General features: G+C 36.7%; 2 protein-coding genes across 13 annotated transcripts in view; both read left to right on the top strand.

The window, feature by feature from the left end:
* Nucleotides 1-5471, top strand: MRG15 (mortality factor 4-like). The gene is made up of 6 exons (XM_073081889.1): nucleotides 1-259; nucleotides 338-455; nucleotides 917-1029; nucleotides 1809-1895; nucleotides 2536-2638; nucleotides 3969-5471. The coding sequence occupies exons 1-6, from the start codon at nucleotides 232-234 to the stop codon at nucleotides 4540-4542; spliced, it is 1023 nt and encodes a 340-aa protein (XP_072937990.1). The 5' UTR covers nucleotides 1-231; the 3' UTR covers nucleotides 4543-5471.
* A 13363-nt stretch (nucleotides 5472-18834) lies between these two features.
* Tm1 (tropomyosin 1) overlaps nucleotides 18835-20124 on the top strand; it is a 40345-nt gene continuing 39055 nt past the window's right edge. For 6 of the 12 annotated variants that reach the window (XM_073081858.1, XM_073081851.1, XM_073081859.1 and 3 more), the window contains exon 1: nucleotides 18835-18994. The gene's annotated coding sequence lies outside the window, so the exon portion shown is untranslated. Of the gene's footprint in view, nucleotides 18995-19126; nucleotides 19151-20124 lie in introns of those variants that run through there. The other 6 variants (XM_073081854.1, XM_073081850.1, XM_073081847.1 and 3 more) reach the window with 2 other exon arrangements.

Genomic DNA, 20124 nt, shown 5'->3' with positions numbered 1-20124 from the left:
TAATCTGTCAATTCTGTCATCGAACGAATCTCAAATTGGTAAGAATATAGAAGACAGAAAGAAAACATTTATTTTTATTTTAAAACCATAATAAACATTTAACTTTGCTACTAAAGCAATTTCAAATAGTATCCAGAATATCAATAAATAAAACGATTCGCTTTAGATTGTTGATGTTGATCAAATTTATGTATGTTGTGATCGTGTGATTTGTAATCAGTCAATATTGCTATGGCTCCAAAACTGAAGTTCACGGAAGGTAAGTCTTGAAATATGAATATCTATATTATTAATGAGGTTCAGTTTGTTAATTTATTTGGGTTTATGTTATTTTCAGGTGAAAAAGTCCTTTGCTTCCATGGGCCGCTAATTTACGAGGCAAAATGCCTCAAGAGCTCCGTAACAAAAGATAAACATGTCCGCTATTTGATACATTACGCGGGATGGAATAAAAAGTAAGATATTTACATTATTTATTATACAATTCGAAAAAGTTTTCTATACTCAACTTCATACATAGAGTTCTGTATAACTTTCTCGAACAAAATGGCTACACAGTTTATTATCAACACGCCTGTTGCTATGTTGAATATTTCTTTTAGTAGGTAGTAAGTAGTCGAAATTTTTAAGCGATTAAATGTAGGATTGGTAATTTCGTAGTATCAGCTGCATGATTGTTTGGTACTTCTATTAAAAAAACAAAAATTTCCATAAAACTCAACAACAACAAACAACAACAAATAAAAACTCCGATGATAACTATTGGCAAATTTAACAACATCTCACATACTAAAATCTGACAAGATGTTTGGGCAGTTGGGAATGCCAAAATATATACACATGCCCGAAAAACATTACCTTCAACAGTCTGGTAAAAAAACTAAACTAAATAAAAGTAATTTGCAACATGTTATAGTTGGGATGAATGGGTGCCGGAGAGCCGAGTGCTGAAGTACAATGAAGCTAACGTGCAGCGCCAGAAGGAAGTGCAAAGGGCTCATGCTGTACAACCAGCCAAGACCAAAAAGAGTGAGTATTTATAGTTTAAACAGTGGATATGGAAAGTAAAGCTCGGATAGCCTTATGGTCGAAACCTGGCCTCTAAAATGATACTAGAGGCAGACTAAGCTTGTTGGAAGCCTGGGGCGGAAATGCTTGAATGAGACCTGAGACGGAAAAGTTGAATGTGGCCTCCAGTCAAAGAAGTTGATCTAAGTTAAAGCTCTAACGAATTTGTTGTAAACTAGGTTGTACTGGTGTACAGTTGCCTTCATTAGTAGGTAAGCAGATGAAGATTTCAAAAATAGGTATACACTCAAGCGTTCATAAGTAGGTTAACACCCATAGTGTCAGAATTACATTAACATTGTAAAGTGTCAAAAATAGGTATAAAAAAATGTAAGCCGTCACGGGACGCCTGGCAGATGTGAAACATCGACATTATTTTGTAAAAGTAATATGCAGAAAAGAACATATTGTGATAGGAACTAAATATGTCATAATGATAAAATAAAATATTACGATTGGGCATGGCGACGCGTCACCACACCGTACACACTACTGCATATAGACTGTATATATATACCATCGTATAGCGTGGCGTCGCCACGGCATGCGTCGCCACGCCAGAAATCGGTTTTTATCGTTCGGCTATATATGTTTCACATCAACTAGTGCGTCAAAAGTAGATTAACACATACTTTACACATAAAATATACAAAATTGGCCTAATACCAGAAATGGGATGGGAGTGGCTTAATGATAATATATTTACCAATAACTATTTGTTTAATATCAATGTTTATCAGCTCCAGCCAAGGGACGCAAGTCAGAGGCGGCTGCGAGCACCACCTCCACACCGGCGCGCGAGGAGTCCAGAGCATCCACACCTGCTGGTAAGATCAGATTTATTACTGGCATATTTGGCTATCAATGTAGTATAGTTTTTTGTATCTTAAGCAAAATACTGCAACAAATCTGGTGATTTTCTCGATTTTTTCAGGTTTTGTTCCTATTCAGTATTAGAGAAAATATTGCAACTGACAGCTAACAGCTATAGGTCCTACAATATAGTAATACACGCGTAATAAACATCTATTTTTTACTACATCAATGTTCATAGCAAACTTAGGGTAGAACCCTTTGTGGTTCGACTCCAGCAGCACCACCGCCACACCTATTTCTGCCTAACAACAGCAGTGTTAAGCGCTGCTGTGTTCTGGTTTGAAAGGTGGGGTAAGGGAGATAAGACTAGTATATACTTATCCGTAGTATATCTACTAGTCTTATCTCCCTATTAGAGTAGCGGCGCATCTGTGACTCGACCTCAGGTAGGAATATCTAATCCTATCCGGGGTTGATTACAGATGTCCATGGGCTGCAGTAGCCACTTACCATCAGGTGGACTGCATGTACGTCTGCTACTCCTATATTATTTAAAAAAAAAAAAAACTTGAGAGGTCCACTTTTAATTTTTTTCTAAGTAATTTATTTATATGTGGGATATTAAAGTTTATGTATTTACTGCTTTTTCAGGCAAGGAGAAAGAAAAAGAAGTGGAGACAACTCCGGTGCCGGCCAAAGCAACTAAAACCCAGAGCAAGGACACACCTGCGGATTCCGGCTCGGACCAACCTAAGTATTACTTATTCAGTACCTATTACAGAGTGCAACTGGTAACGCCGCAACGCTTATTCGCTTGTGCATACAGTCCCATCCTCAATCATCCAATCCCGACGCACGTACTCCGGTGACGTCTACGATGACGTACTGTATGCACATTGGCCACTAGTCCCTCGGACGGTTGAGTGGGCCTTGAGCTACGGAACCTTACGCACCGCGCCGCAAATGCGTACTTTTTTTCGCGACCACGTGGCTCTAATTTTCCGCATTTTTCCACTTTTCTCATCGCGCACCGCAAACATCATACCCGCCTACAATTAGTGCACAGTATCCAGAGGACCCGCCTTATTCCATAGGGAAAGCTACCCAATTCTTCTTTCTCCGCGCTTTCTCTATTCACCTAGTTCCAGTGTGCACAAGAAATAGGCATCAATAACCGCCATCCCAGCAACCTTTGACAGTAGTAGTATCATTTGTGTTTTTTTCATTTTTATTATAATATGGAGTAGCAGACGAGCATGCAGTACACCTGATGGTAAGTGGCTACTGCTGCCCGGAAACATCTCTAATCCACTCCACATAGGATTAGATATTCGTACCGGAGGTCGTCCACAGATGCGCCACTACTCCTGAGAACTAAGGTGGAACGCTTCGGAAAAGTATGTCTCCCTTACCACACCCTTCCAACCAGAACACAGCAGGGCTTAACACTGCTGTTGTAAGGCAGAAATAGATGTGGAGTTTGTGCTGCCACATATATATATCAAACTGACTCCGTAGGTACCAACACCACTGTGTCAGCCGAATAACCACAGTGTTACTCGCTGCTGTGTTCTGCTTTGAAGGGTGTGTAAAGGAGATATACTTATTCGAGGTGATTTAACTTAATCCTCAGAGGGTGTGCAATGTGTCTGTCTGACCAACCTCAAAAAGGAATCTAATATTTTCTGGGGTTGATTACAGATGTTTATGGGTGGCATGAGTCACTTACAATCAGGTGGATTGTATTTGTTTGCTATTACAATATTATAAAAACATGGTATTTGACAGGAATACATCAATAGTCCTAAAGATCTGTGTGAATAACCTGTTCATTTCTATTTAGTACTCAGCACAATGCTGGTGCCATTCTCCATTGTGTGGTTTAGTGTGAATCAAGGGTTTAAGCTAATATGTTAGCAATGTATCTGATTCAAGTTTACATGCAAGGTATGATATAGTGTAGTTTTTCCTGTAAAATATATTGGACGATTGTCATAAATTGAAACATTGTGCAGTGGTAGTCCTCGGTAAGTGCTGTTTGAATTCAAGCCAACTTTTTAAGCACTGCTTGTATTTGCTTACAGAAAGAAGCGAGGGCGACTGGATGTATCTATTGAATCAGAGGAGCAATACTTGGCCAAAGTGGAGGTGAAGATCAAAATACCAGAGGAGCTGAAAGTGTGGCTAGTGGATGACTGGGATGTCATAACCAGGCAGCAGAAGCTAGCCATTCTGCCCGCTAAGCTGACTGTCGCTCAGATTGTGGACAACTTCCTCGCGTTCAAGAAATCCAGTAAATCTCACAACCAAGCTAAGGAGTCAGTGCTGGTTGACATCACAGAGGGAATTAAAGAATATTTCAACGTGACTCTCGGCTCCCAACTTCTGTACAAGTTTGAAAGACCCCAGTATAGCGAGATCTTGCAGGAGTACCCCGATACTCCGATGTCTCAGATCTACGGCTCTATACATCTGCTGAGGCTGTTCGCGAAAATGGGGCCGATGTTAGCTTACACGTCATTGGATGAGAAATCCTTGCAATTCCTCCTCAGCCATATGCATGAATTCCTGAAGTATATGGTGACGAACAGATCTACGCTCTTCAATCTGCAGGACTACGGTAATGCCACTCCGGAGTACCACAGGAAGACACAATAACGGTGGCTTAACATCTGTTAAACAGTGCTGAAAGATTCTCTTTCACATAAGTTTTCTTGACTGTGGTTAAAGTGAACAGTGTACTATCTTTAGTATGCAGGAAAAGACTGCTAAGTAATCCTAAGGGGTCGAATAGACATGCTACTTCTAGCATAGGCGATTAATAATTTGTTTTTCGTAAGATTAGATACAGGGATCAAATCTTACAACCTGAAAACCTATGAATGCTGTTCGCAGCTTTTTTGGCTCTCGATGCAGCAATTGAACGCCAGAATCGAGATGCAGAATTACTGCAATCGCTAAATCGCGCGTTTTTGATACAGCAACCGAACGCAACACATCGCCAAAAGGTATTGTAGTATTGATGCAATCGCCAAAATGCGACTCGCCGTTGCTAAAAGTAGCTAGTCTGCTAGGGCCGTAATTCTTGAATTATTTAATGTGGTGATATTATGTTTGAGGTTGTCAGTTTATGTTTAAGTGGAATCGATATGTTTAAGTTGATTTGATATTCATTTTAGAATAATTGATAGGTATTAGTGTGATTGTAATTTCTTTCCTAATACATTTGACTATGCAGTGTCAACTACAATTTTAAACAGTTGGTAACTCAGTTATTTGCAATTACGTAATAAAAAGTAGTTAAGCGCACTAGTGGGCGTAAGGGCCGATCCACCCTGGGCCCCTTCTGGAGGTCCCCCAAACAGAGTTGCTTACGTAACTGTTCCGAACTAAAAAGCAATAGTTGAAATGTTCACATGGAAAAAATATCTGTGTACGTAATGTTATTAGCTAAAATAACGGTCGTCAGAACCAAACAAACTAAGAAATGTGTATTAAACAGCGAAATAAATAATACTTTAAAAAATATTAAAACACGCTTTTATTGCTAATGGAACTCAAAACTAGAAAATATTTTTAATGACAAAGAGTTTCAATTCAGAGTAAAAAGTGTGGGATGCTTGATATTTTAAATGTTACAATCATTCTATTGGCAGTTGTCTATGAGAGAATAGTTATGAACCGCAGAAAAATGCAGCCCACGCTTTTTACTCTGCTTAAAACTCTTTGTCATTAAATGTTATTTTCTAGTTTTTAGTTCGATTAGCAGTAAAAGCGTGTTTCAATAGTTTTTTAAACTATTATTTATTTTTGTTTTATAGTCTGTGACTAAATCATAAATCGGGGAATTAATTAATCTTATAAAGATAATGGGAAACTGTTATCAAATTATTGCATTGTCATCGGTCCTTGATATGTGTGCAAAGTTTCAAATTAATCAGAGTTGTGGAAGTTTTTTGAAAATTATGCTCAAAGATTCCGTTACATACATACGTACATACATAGATACAACCCAAGCTAATAAAAGCGTGTTACAAAGGTCGCCGGAATGAAACCATTACTGAAATACGTATTTGTCGGCGAATAAGTCTATGAGACATTTGTAAATTTGTAAAATCTAATCAACTTTTTAAACTGGGGGCCTCCATTCCTTTCCGCCCGGGGTTACCGAAGACCTTAGTCGGCCCCACTGCGTTTCTTCAATCTTATGTCTACATATAGATGGATACCAAAGATTCAATGCATTCCATCATTATCTTTCTATTATGTAGACACGCAAAAACTGGTATACGTCTTATATTTGTAGTATTGTAGTATGTAATATGCTGAATGTTTAACTTCAAATGTGAATGACTTATTATTATAGTATTAAAATTTAATGAATAAAAAGATACGTATCTCAGTCAAAAATGTGTATTTTTTATACCCTAATAATAATTATAAGAAGTTGAAAATATTTCCAGGCGCTTCTCAAAACAAGAAAGTTTTAGACCATAGCAATGTTTTATTAAAAGTTAGCATAATGCTGTGTACTAGTTTGAAGGAAGTGGTAAGATAATGATTTAACTTAGTTTTCAGGGATAGCAAATAACGAAATGCATATATATAACTTCCGAAAAAATAAGGCACTTGCTTAAAACTCCGAATCCGAGGATACCCGTTCTGGAACAAAATTATCTGAATTCTTAACTTTTTAATTATCGACAAAGTTATCTTAATTGTACCTACTTTTCACTTATTTGTGGCTTAACTACTTTCTGAAGGTTATTGGCAAGGAAACTGCCACTATCTATGCATGTTCTATAGAGGTACCAAGTGGCACAAGGTTAGGTTAGCAATGCCTAATTAAATTATACAAGGAACCCATAATGTATGATAAAACTTACATTTAGAATACTTTGAACATTATAAAGATATTGTGTACTAATTGTCACACAATTTATTTCTCTCATTTGTAACCAAGATAAGGTGCGAGAACGAAGAAACTGCTAGAATAGGTACCTACAGATGACCTACAGTTAATAGAATAATATTATTTTTTCTTTATAAAATAATAAATGAGTATGCATTCTACGCGATGATAAGTGGCTACTGCCACCTGTACATCTGTAATTAACGTCTAATAAGATTAAGAGTCTTAGCTGAGGTCGGCCAAAAATGCGGTGCTACTCTTAAGTCCTGACTAAGTTGGAACGCCTCGAATAAGAATATCCCTTAAGACACCCTTCAAACCAGATCATAGCAGTTATAAGGCAAGTATTGTAAGATGATTACCAACAAGTGGAACTACGTACCTACTTATTTGCCAGCTTTCAAAGCGGATCAAAATTTTGAAATTAATTAAAGATAGAACTGTTACGCTAGGTAGGTACTCGTAGGTACAGATTTCGTAAGCATAACCAGTGGTTTATGAACCAATTTATAAAATACAAGTAAACATTTTATGCCTATACTTAGCACAGCATCAGGTATTTTAGTAAAAACAATGCGTGTGTCATATCTTATTGCTTCGCATGCAACACATTGACCGAGTTATGCGTGTGAGTCACTATTGGAACGGAAAAACGCACATTTCCATGGCAGGCGGCCGCCATGTAACGAATAATTTTTATTCGTTCGCGTAACTAGCAGCGATCGTACCTAAACATGGCATGGTTTCAATTACAACTTATGCAAGTCTTGCCACCGATTGTTAGCTGATCAATCGTTTATTCTTACTCACATGTTGCATAAACTACACAAGAAAGGAGGCATAACTTCGCACGGTTGATCGTACCTCCTAGTTACGTTTGGGAGTTCTAGGAAAATATCTATTTAGTAACCTGACAAGAGGTGGGATAAATTTGAGTCTTAAAAAATAAAGATCTGAATTATTTAATGCATACATTTGCTTAGATAGGTGTACAAAAATCCATTTTTTTTATAATATAAGAGTAGCAGAAGAGCATACAGTCCACCTGATGGTAAGTGGCTACTGCCGCCCATGGACATCTGTAATCAACCCCAGATAGGATTAGATATTCCTACCTGAGGTCGGCCACAGTTGCGCCGCTACCCCTGAGGACTAAGCTGGAACGCCTCGGAAAAGTCTGTCTCCCTTACCACACCCTTCAAACCGGAACACAGTAGCGCCTAACACTGCTGTTATGAGGTAGAAATAGGTGTGGCGGTGGTGCCGCCGGAGTCGAACCACAAAAGGCTCTACCACATTCAACGATTGGGAATTCTAGGAAAATATCTATTTAGTAACCTGACAAGAGGTGGGATAAATTTGAAAGTCTTACAAAATAAAGATCTGAATTATTTAATGATCATATATGTGCTTAGATAGGTGTATGAAATACATATAGACCAATTTTAAACAACGAATATTTCATATGATATCCTTATACCGTTAAACTTACCGATGTGTTCATATTGATCCAAAAATCACACCAGATTTAAATTATTGCGGCATAAGTTACGAATAAATCTTCGCAGTGACAGATAAATTGATATATTTAAATCGAATTACGAGTAGGTACAGTACTTTATTCGACCGTAATAAGCACACATGAAATCAAATTGCAGTAACGTGCAATTTACCAATTTGCAGACAGTGACCTAGCAATGACCTAGTGCGGGTCAGTACTGGATCTTAACTGTATTCAATACAGTCATATAAAGTTAAACAAGGTTTTAGAAACATATGGTCTCATTGGATCGATCTACAGGTTATTGTTGCTGCAGGAAGGACGTGAAAACACATGGTACGATATAACAACGCTAATGAATTTTTATTCGTGTTTAAGTAAGTACTGTTCCTTAATGTGGCAATTGTTTAAGTGTTATCAGGGCCTACCGCTGCCTTAAATGGAAGAAAATATGTCGAAGCGTTCTTGTTCCGAGGTCGGGGACGCGACTGCACGGCGCTGGTCACTTATTCTGTGCCATTAAAATGTTATTACAACATGACGACTTATTGTCGAGGTCTATGGACATCTGTGGTCTCAGGTCTGTTTAAGGCATCGTTTCTCAATTCGCTGTCACGACATGTGACCACTGAAGCCATTGTATTCTGCGGATCAACTCAAATTGCATGTGAATTACATTATTAACAAAATGTAGCGCTTGTTAATTGCTAAATTTTGGATTTAGTCGCTTTAAATTATGCCTCAGTGTTTAGCGTTCAGTGAAATAAATTCGCAGGTGAATTAAATATACCGGTAGAAGTCTTATTTAAAGGCGCAAAATGCAAAGCTACTCCATAAGACTTGAGTTGAAATGCCTAATGTTAAGTGGACCCAAGCAAATAAAAAAAATATCGAACATTATTATTGTTGTCGAAATACAGCGGTTTTGGCCAGTTATTTAAACTCCACAATTCTGAGAATGTGTCTCTTGCCACATCTAGGAGTTCTGGAGAATGACGTTCCACCAAGTTTTAAATCATATTATTGTTTCTACATTTTCTTTTCTTAGGCATTCCTTATTGGGTAGATACGTACAATTCCTTTTAAAATCATTGGATACTTATTAATCATTTGTTAAATCATACTTTAATTTCTGACATGATTTCTGACGCTTACTTTAGCAGTCTTAGGCAAAGGGCAATTAAATCTCTTTATAAATAATTCTTATTTATATCTCCGGTGACGTTTGAATAATTTAGCATGCAGAGAAAACAGTACAAATATAGGTAATGATTCAGTGTCAATCTATCTTAAATAGAAAGTCGATTGCTCAACACGTGGCGATTAAGCGATTTAAATATTTAATGTTGTGACGACACTCGAACTATTTCTGGCGCCGACAACAGGCATGCTGCAACCGAAATAGCTGACGGGCCGCCATATGCTCATGGGATGAGCCGTTTCCTCTCACAAATTACAATTACAACGTTTTTGTCTTTTAAATAATGTATTCGTATTTTAAAAATTCGCTTTACGATGGGGGAATACTGTCAAGACAAGACAAGGAATGTAATTTATGAACAAATTGTTTTGTCTTGTGCTAAATATTGACGAGTAATGCTTGAGATCAACGCTACATCTCATACAACAAACAAGATTTTTTTAAAACGAATGTAGTAAGTGCATAAAATATGTTTAATAAACATATACAAAATATGTTTAATAACAGGATTTCGTATAATGTGTTGAGTAAGATAAACGTAAAAGTTCTGGTATGCCCGAATCCCGGAGTTCCAAACCCACTTTTATTTTTATTCATAGCTACTACAATTACTTTTATATACATAGATTCTATTCTGCATGTGGTACAAGGTGACATACTTATGTTAAAGGTATTGAAAGAGAACCAGCGATAAAATTTGATACTTGCTCGTCTGTTACACCTATTAAATAAAAAAAAAAACATTCATCAAATCCTCAATCATTTATCGAGGAAGAAGTAAATTACTAGGAGTAGCAGACGAGTCAGGCACTTGATGATAAGTGGCTATTGTTGCCCATGGAGATCTGTAATCAACTCCAGATAAGATGAGATTCCTAGCTGTTTATAAGTTTGTAGATGTGGAATACTATAAGGAGATGACTAAATCTATGCATTTGGAATTTTTATAATATTGTGCGATTAAAAAGCTGTAATAAAAACTAATTTATTTGACTCCTCAATAATAGCTGTTTATTAAACATATGCAAACATTTCATTGCTTATTATATTTACATAACACGAGCGACATATGTAACCATAAAAGGCTTTATTCGTAGTGAGTCACAACTTTCGTGATTCAGTGAATTGTTTCTTTAGCGAATATTTCGATAATAACGTGTAGTGTTCTTGAAGGAAAGTCCTGTTATGTTCGTCACACCGCATCGCTAAGTGTGATGGATGCTGTGTACTGACTGGACATCCTGTATGTCTATAGCTTAAGACACTGGCTTTGTTCGCGTGAAATTTGTTAAATGTAATTTTTTATTTGTTTGTCTTGGATGTGAAAAGTAGCTTCTATACTATTATTTACTTATCATAATGATACATCTATAGGCTACAAAAATATAGAAACCTGTTTCTTATTTTAGTCTGTTTTCCTGCAATATTTGGTTTATTGTTGTAAAATCTTTTTTATATACAGAAAGAATACATTATCACTTGCTTTGCCGTTGAAATATTACCTCTTGTGGAATCTATATGTTTGTTGGTATTCTTATAAATTGTTGTTTAAATCTATCAATTCGCATTTAACTAGTATAGTGGAGTATGATCTAAATTAATCTAATTCTGGGAGGAGACCCGAACCCGAGGGATATCGAGGAACAAACATAACATACCTGCTACAACTCTTATATTTAGATACTGTTGTGGACAATCGCTCTAATCTACGTAGGTATCTTTGTTTTTACAGATGCTTGCTATGGCAACGACCTTTAATGGTTGTTTGATTTATGAGTTCATTTCTATTTCTTATGGAATTTTGTAAATGTTGGAATAATAATCATCACACTCAAGTGAACGAGGGGCCTATTTTTAAATAGTGGACGATCTGCAGGGATAATGGGAGTGTATAAATAAGCGTCTATATAAAAGGTGGTAAAATCCTCTGTGGTTCAACCCCGGCAGCACCACTGCCACACCTATTTGTGACTAACAACAGCAGTCTTTAGCACTGCTGTGTTCTGGTTTGCAAGGTGGGGTAAGGGAGACATACTATTTTGCATTTCATGTTAGTCATCAGTGCTAGCGGCGCATCTGTGGCCCTCCTCAGGTAGAAATCTAATCTTATCTGGGGTTGATGTGGCATACAGTTGTCCACGGGCAGCAGTAGCCATCAGATGGACGGCGTGCTACTTACTTATGCTTATTATATAGGTATATATTTATTTGCTGACAATAAAGCATTCAAATTTTACGATAGTTCATTGCAGTAAGAATACAAATCTATTACCTGTAACTGCCATGTGTCTGGGTAATCCAGGATTTCTCCAATAAGTACTTTAAAAGGTATTCAAGCATGCCTGGAAGGAATATCAAAACGAGTCCGTTTGAAATATCGAAAAAAATTAAAGAATATCTATTTTGAAACACGCGAATTGTATCTAAATACATGCTACGAATTAATTACTTTAGTATTTTTTTCTCTAGTAGTAGTTTCGACGGGAAAAATGAGTTTTCTGGATTTTTTTATCAAATTAAACAGTAATATTTTTTATTTTTTTGTCCAGTGTTAGCAATAGTTATTGGCAGCCCTACCTCTAACCCATGCGACGCTAATTAAGTAAATGTTTTATCCAATTAACTTGTATGTATTTACGCAAAAAATGCGTGCCCATTCCACACATTTACGCTCATTATTAAGTGTATTCAACAGAAGTTGCTATTCTATGATATAATAGATCGTGGGAAGTGCTAGATTCTCATATAGTTATCTAATTTTCTACCGTTACATATAGGTTCATCATCATCAGCCCATTACTGTCCCACTGATGGGCTGGGTCTCCTCTCAGAATGAGAAGGATTAGGCCATAGCCCACCGCGCTGGCCAAGTGCGAATTGGTAGACTTTACATACCTTTGAAAACTCTCAGGTATGCAGGTTTCATTACGATGTTTTCCTTCATCGTTTATGCGGGTGATACGCATTTTAATACGCACATAACTTTAACAATTCAGAGGTGCGAGCCTGTCATTTGAACCTCGTATCCCTCGATGAAGAGTCCGAGTTTCTTAACCACTAGGCTATCATTGCTTTTACGTATTACATAGGTATAGGTTATCTAATACAATTCAGGGAATTATTACATAATCAGTTTATATGCGTCTAGGGCGACTGTTGGTTTGCCCTATGTCCCATCGCTTTTAAACAAAGATAGCAATCACAAGAATTGCTAATTTATAATGATTGCTAATTTTAAAGAATTCGTCGTGATTCCACGCCGCTCGCACCATCCGTACACCTTGCTGCCTTATATCTGCAGTGTCAATGGTGGTGTACTAGTTAAAGACTGTTGCAGAAGAGAGGCATTCCTAGTTAGTCCTTATGGGAGTAACGCGGCAGGTAGATTAGCCACAGATGCGTAGAAGTCGTTTGAATCCTATTTTCATCAAGTAGTATTAGTTTCTTGTTTGCTATTTATTCAATAAAATAACTATAGTAATAACGGCCAAAACTATCTCTTATTATTTATATTTAAGAAACTAAAATAATTATTTAACTTAGCAGGATAGGTTGAGAACTGTACTAGGACTAGGTTATAAAATACTATACTGATGATCTGGTATTGATTCCGATGCACTAAGACATGCAGCCTCATTTGCGACTTCCGTTATATAAAATAAGTAATTAACTAGTGTTTACGTGATCAACATATTTAATTGGCCTTATTTGAATTTCAACATATTGATCAACATATTTAATTGGCCTTATTTGATTTTAATAATTAATAGTTAATGATTAATGTTATGTCGACCGTGAATTAATTGGAAATAGGCCATTTAAACAATAAGTCAACCTTAGTTAGTTGAATCTTAGGTAGGTATTGCCATTTTTTGTGGTAGAGCCCTTTGTGATTCGACTCCAGCGGCACCACTGCCACACCTATTTCTGCCTCATAACAGCAATTTTAAACGCTGTTGCGTTCTGGTTTGAAGGGTGTGGTAAGGGAGACATGCTTTCCGATGCGTTACAGCTTAGTCCTCAGGGGTAGCGGTGCTGCTGTGGCCGACCTCAGGTAGGAAACTATTATTATCTGGGGTTGATTATAAATGTTACCACTACCATCAACCGTCTGCTCCTATATTATAAAAAATGATGTGATTTACGCTATTGGTTTGTTAATTAATGTGGCTTGTTTGTTATATAAGGAAAAATGTGAACCGACATAAGATTTATTCATTCGTTAATTATAAACAGTATCAAGGACAGTAACAACAGTCATTAGATTTCCATTTACTTTTGGTTATAATAAATAAAATTTAATTGTTGCCAGTAAGGCGCCATAGTGAGGTATAGACGAGCCTTATATGGTAAGAAATGTGCGCTTTGAATAATCATTATTGATCTTAATAGTGAACGTAGCTTAGATTAATATGTTTTAATGACTAGCTATCAGTCAGCTCTGTGCCATATTAATTGCAATGAACGGGTTTTGGATTTTTTTTATATTATAGTAGTAACAAACGAGCATGCAGTCCACCTGATGGTAAGCGGCTACTGCCGTCCATGGTCTGTAATCAACCCCAGATAGGATTAGATATTCCTACCTGAGGTCGGCCACAAATGCGCCGTTACCCCTAAAGACTAAGCTGGAACGCCTCGGACAAGTAAGTCTCCCTTACCACACCTTCAAACCGGAACACAGCAGCGCCTAACACTGCTGTTATTAGGTAGAAATAGGTGCGGCGGTGGTGCCGCCGGAGTCGAACCACAAAGGGTTCTACCACCTCACAAATTTGATTATAAGCACACTACGGTAAAGCACATTTATCTGTGGAGAATTCAAAATTGCATTAGAGAATACAATAAAAAAATGGTATTTGTCTATAATTTGAAACACACATTTGAAGCTCATATGGTACTTATTAATCCAGGATACCAGATAAAAAACTGTTTGTCTTTTTCGGTTTAAACTGGAAGACAATTGTGATACGACAGATCTCAGTATTTTAATTATATTGTGAGACGAGCAAGCAGTACACCTGATGGTAAGTGGCTACTGCCGCCCATGCACCTTTGTAATCAACCTCCGATAAGATTACATTCCTACTTTTAAATTGGTTGGCCACAATTGCGCCGCTACTCTCGAAGACTAAGCTGAAAGGCCTCGGAAAAATATGTCTCCCTTACCACACCCTTCAGCAGCAGCGCTTAACACTGCTGTTATGAGGCAGAAATAGGCGTGGCGGTGGTGCTGCCGGAGTCGAATCACACACGGCTCTATTACCTTTAAAATAGTGAACTGTACTGAAAATAAAGTTATTCGCAGCAACTCAACGAATTGTACATTTTATTATATATTTTGATGCTATCAGTCGTGTAAACGGCAACGTGTCGTCAAGGTGAAACACAGCGTACACCTTAAGACTCCATCTGGGTCAACTTTACTTAAATGATACATGACTCACCACTTATACTTACTTTGTAATTAACTCACGTTGGTATTTTCAGTAAATATTGAGGATTTTGTAAATTTTGGGTGTGATATAGGTAATATTTATTTTATCTTTGGTAGTTAGTAGAACCCTTCGTGGTTCGACTCCGGCGGCACCACCGCCACACCTATTTCTACCTCATAACAGGAGTATTATACGCTGCTGTGTTTTGGTTTGAAGAGTGTGGTAAGGGAGACATACTTTTCCGAGGCGTTCCAGCTTAGTCCTCAGGGGTAGCAGCGCATCTGCGGCCGACCTCAGGTAGGAATATCTAATCCTATCTGGGGTTAATTACAGATATCCATAGGCGGCGGTAGGCACTTACCATCAGGAGGACTGCATGCTCGTCTGCTTCTCCTATAAATTATAACAAAATACTTATTAGTATTACCTTCCTTTATTTGTATCTCTATAGATGTCGTATTTTTATATACTTATTGAAATAGCAAATGAGCTTGCTAATAGACATCTATATTAAACTCAAAATAACATTAGTGTCCTACTTGAGCTGGGTCACAGATGCGTTACTACCCCTACGGTCTAAGTTGGAACGCCTCAGATAACTGGTAAGAATGTCTTCCTCATCAGTAGAACTTTACCCTTCAAATTAGAACACAGCAACGCTTTATACTTACAATATAACTAAAAATAGGTGTAGCGTTGCTGCTACTGGAGTCTAGCCATGCAGGTTCTACGTTCACGTCTTCTAAGGAATTCCATCCAAAATTAAATCTATTAAAAGACCCAGGCTGTGTAGAAAAATCAATAATTATAAATCCTTACTAATATTATAAATCCGAAGGTAACTCTGTCTGTCTGTCTGTCTGTTTGTCTCTTCTTCACGCCTAAATCACTGAACCGATTTTAATGAAATTTTGTACAAAGATAGTCTGAGACCCGAGAAAGGACATAGGATAGTTTTTATCCCGGAAATCCTACGGGAACTAGGGATGGCGATCTAAGATCGATTCATCGGAGAATCGATCTTTTGGACCCAAAACATCGATTATTTTAATCGATATTAGTAAGGATTGAATTGTAAAGTATGCATTTAATCAAGTGATGATCTTCAGCAAAGTTGAAGGTACGAATTTTCAGTTTTATGTATGTTAGTATGTTATATTATTTTCTTTTAAACGCGGGCGAAGCCGCGGGCAAAAACTAGTAACTTATATGACGGGGGATGAACACGAATCTTATACATTTTATACCGCAATGGTGACCGCTCCGCCACGCGGGTCGTAAACTGTCATCGTTAAAGCCATCATTTAGATATGCCAACCGGGGATTGAACCCGGAACCTTCGAGCAGACTGGCATCCGTACGGTAGGTAATCACTGCGTCAGACCACTACTAAAACCATGTCATCTTAAACGTCAGTATATAGTATATACCTATAATGAATCATCATTATTCGAAATTCATTTCGAAACTAACTGTAAGTCACACTTTCTGGTATTTTGCGTCAGTACGACAGAATCTTGTTTGTTGTTATATCTAATGCGTAACAATACTGGTTAATTGTTAGTTCAACGAAAAGGATTTGTGGTTTAATTTTAAGATTCTACGTGACACAATTGTAGGGTGGAAGGTTGAACAAAGAACAAGGTCATGATAATTCATTGTCACGTATAGAAAAATGCCCCAAACGAAAGGACATCATATAGGTACCTTACCTTCTTACATCACATACATTTGTTTACATTTGCTTTTTGTGCCATATGATCACTATTTTTACTTCATACTTAGTTAGTTTTTTTAGAATCAGTGTTCATCAATAATGTAGTACATATTTTAATGATTCCTGTCAAAAAATAACATTATATTTAGGACGAGAATCGTATGCTGAACATCCTCCTGAAATAAGTCCTTTGTTCCCCGGCTAGTAAGTTATAATTATTATTTAAGGAGTCGTAAAAAGCAGTGATAGACTTGTTATTTAAATCGGGGTCCGCCTCCCAGGCACCTCCAAGTCTTCGAGTGCGTATGAGCAAGTAACTATCATTTACGAGTTATAACCGAGTTTCAAGGGACTTTCGATCTATTTACGCTGCTTGTTAAACAAATAATATCCTAAGGTTCTTAAGCAATGAATTTTAGGTAGCGTTGGCGAAAGCTCGTGGATAAAAAAAATAGTAATTAGTAAAATATACTGTCGTTAACGTAGAGTTGGCAGCCCTTGCGTACACAAGTTCTTATGTTTAGCAAACCGGTAGTAAATATAGAACTGTATTGTTAGCTCATATCAACCGTGACGTATTATAATATTATTTTGTTTACGTTAGTTATACTCGGAAGTGCATTAACTTCATGACTTGTTGACTGGAATCATTACTTTTAATTTGAACACGCTTTTATTAGCTTGACCTGTATAATATGTTTGTATCTGGGTATGTAACAGAATCTTTGAACTCCATTTTTAACCGACTTCAAAAAGGAGGTGGTTATTACCCCCTTTGAACGGTCAGATTAATTCAACATTTTGGACAATTATCGAGAACTGATTAACTTTTTTCAAGAACCTATGACAATACACGTTCTTAATAATCTTGTCCCATTCTCCACGCTAACAGGATCGCAAGGGTTAACGATTTTCTTTATGCGAATTTAGCGTGTTTTCTTAAGTTTTTAAACTGTCATATATTATTAGGAGTATTTACAGTGTGTTGCCCAAATAGATATTTTGATTACAGACCTGTTCCTGCGAGGATCGAACCGAGGGACTCTTTGAAAGTTAGATTATGACTATCACTGCGCCTCCAGCGTTCCTTGCGACATATTATTATAATTTCGTTGAATGTGCATTTTTCAAGATTTTTCGAGCTATTTTAAAGACTGCTCCAAACTTCTTGAAGACGCTTTCTACATACAAAGTCCTCCACTAGGATTCTCTGTTTTGTGGGTGCCATGGACACATACATAGACTAATATATGAACACCTAGACCCAGAACAAAAAAATAAATTAATCATATAGATATCTGTCTTGCTGGGATTCGAACCAGGTGACCGCTCCGCCACGCGGTCGTACTTAACTCCACAAATATATTTTTTTCTATCCTATTGTTGCTCAAATTCCAGAGTGGGTTTATCAGTAGGACAGAAAAGACAAACCATGTGAGCTTTCAAGAAGTTCTTGTAAACTTCAGGTATTGCAAATTAAGCAAAAAAAAATAACAACTTTGGTACTTCTAACTAAGGTACTTCAAGTTTAATGTTGTGGAAGTACATAACTAATTTTATAATAACTACTTGTAGATTACACGAAGTATTTTGGTCTCTATGCTCTCCACAACTGGGAGAGGACTGGAGCATACTACTCCACGCTAATTCAATGCATAAATTTACATACGGAAGTATATACGTACATATTGAAGTTATTTTTACTCCATAGTAAAAGGGCATCCTGTTCACCAGATGTTAAGTGGTTACTGCCGCCCATGAACAGAAGTTTTACCTGATAACAGATTACGTTGAGTATCTGCTATATTTAAGAACTTACTTTCAATTATTTGTTTAAATACGTTTGTTTTATACTCTTAAAGTACTTATATTATTATACTTATACTTTCAGCAGTGCAATGATGGTGGTACGACCATCTCAAACATAAGAAGATAAAGAAATGGGGTTTCTACTCTAATTGCACCACTAAGAGTTTAATTTTCATTATAATAATATTGTTATTTGCTTTTTTTAAATATTAATTAAAGTTTTTCAATTAAAATACTTAAGTATTTTGAGTATTCGTGTGACGTCTGCGTTTAAAACGCAAATATAATACGACGTATGAAGGTGTCTTGTCAACTTCAGGTTTAAGTAATGGCAATATAAAACTGAATCCCGTAGCTTACCGCGATCAGTTGACGTCGCTGAAAAGTAAAACATCGAAGCCTTCCTAAAGACCGGGACAGTATTCTCGGAGTGTTACGACTTACGGCCATCTCCTTTCCCGGCGGTAAGCCGACACCAGATCGGCCGCGGCGCGCCACGCCAGTCGCACCACAGCACGCGTCGACTCGACATGTAAGTACCCCAGTGCTATAGTGTAGTGTTAAATAAAAAAATAAAGTGTTTTTTTTTTAATTGAGGTGCATTTTCTCCATACGGCCGGTGCAGCGTAGTGCAGTGCCCACGGATTACGGTTAACGAAATCGGTTTTCGTAATTTCGGTTTAACGCAGTAAGTTTATTTACGCAGCTGGGAAGTTTAATGTAAATATTTTGTATATAATATTGTAGAATTCGAGTGATTCGTTAATGTTAAGTTTGATTTTGTGCGTAATTTTTAAAGTTTAAATTAATTAACTGGAATATTTTCGATGACCTCCATTCGGTCCGGGACGTACGCCAGTATTTTGTAATCGCGGCCTATATCTATTTTTGAATATCGCGGTGCTCGGTTTCATTTCTAACGGCCAATGGGAATCGGTTGTGCTCGAGTTTTCCCGCGTTTTTGGCAACTTGCCAGCCCGTGGCCAATAGCGTGATTGCGCGGCAAGCGGGGGCGGAATAGCGCATGCGCTTCAAATTCACTTGAAAACTTTTTTATGGGTAATAAAATAAAATAATCTGTGATAACCATACTATAGTACATTATTTTAAATGTTAATTATTTTTTACCTACAAGGTAGAATTTATTTTCAATTTTCTTATGTTTTTTTTTAATTGATTTAATTTTTTATATTTACGGTCAAGTCAATATTTTTTCGAAATGTTTTCTTATTATTAGGTTATTTACAATAATGTATAATGCCGTGAAATACATACATTTTACGGCACTGAACAGGTTGTCTGAAATCGAAGGTCATGACATAATTTTTAAATCTGTCAGGTCACAGACGGTTTATAAAATTATAAATACTTTTTACAACCTATTTAAAATAATGTTTACGAATAAATATAATTTAAAATATCTACATTGGTCATGGAATAGCATAAAAATGATGAATAAAATTAAAGCAACGTTTTTATTAAAATATTTTATAAACTAAGATAATTTATATTTTTTTTTATTTGAGGTAGAATATTTTTTAAATGAATAAATAAAGAAATATTTAATAATTAAAATATAAACAAAAATGTATCATTTTATAAGGCTTAGGAATCTATTTATTTGACAAAAAATCTCTACGTAATTTATTGGCAAATTTAAAT

The sequence above is a fragment of the Epargyreus clarus genome, unplaced genomic scaffold, assembly GCF_041222505.1.
Source record: "Epargyreus clarus isolate Ecla_fem2 unplaced genomic scaffold, WU_Ecla_fem_2.2 ptg000017l, whole genome shotgun sequence".
Taxonomy (NCBI): Eukaryota; Metazoa; Arthropoda; class Insecta; order Lepidoptera; family Hesperiidae; genus Epargyreus; species Epargyreus clarus.
The sequence above is the reverse complement of the archived record's forward strand: the minus strand, read 5'-3'. Positions and strand labels throughout refer to the sequence as shown.

Coding starts and splice junctions, on each gene's coding strand:
- MRG15 (XM_073081889.1), top strand. CDS start 232: ATGGCTCCAAAACTGAAGTTCACGGAAG. Junction 1,896..2,535: donor CAGAGCATCCACACCTGCTG/GTAAGATCAGAT, acceptor CTGCTTTTTCAG/GCAAGGAGAAAGAAAAAGAA. Junction 2,639..3,968: donor TCCGGCTCGGACCAACCTAA/GTATTACTTATT, acceptor ATTTGCTTACAG/AAAGAAGCGAGGGCGACTGG.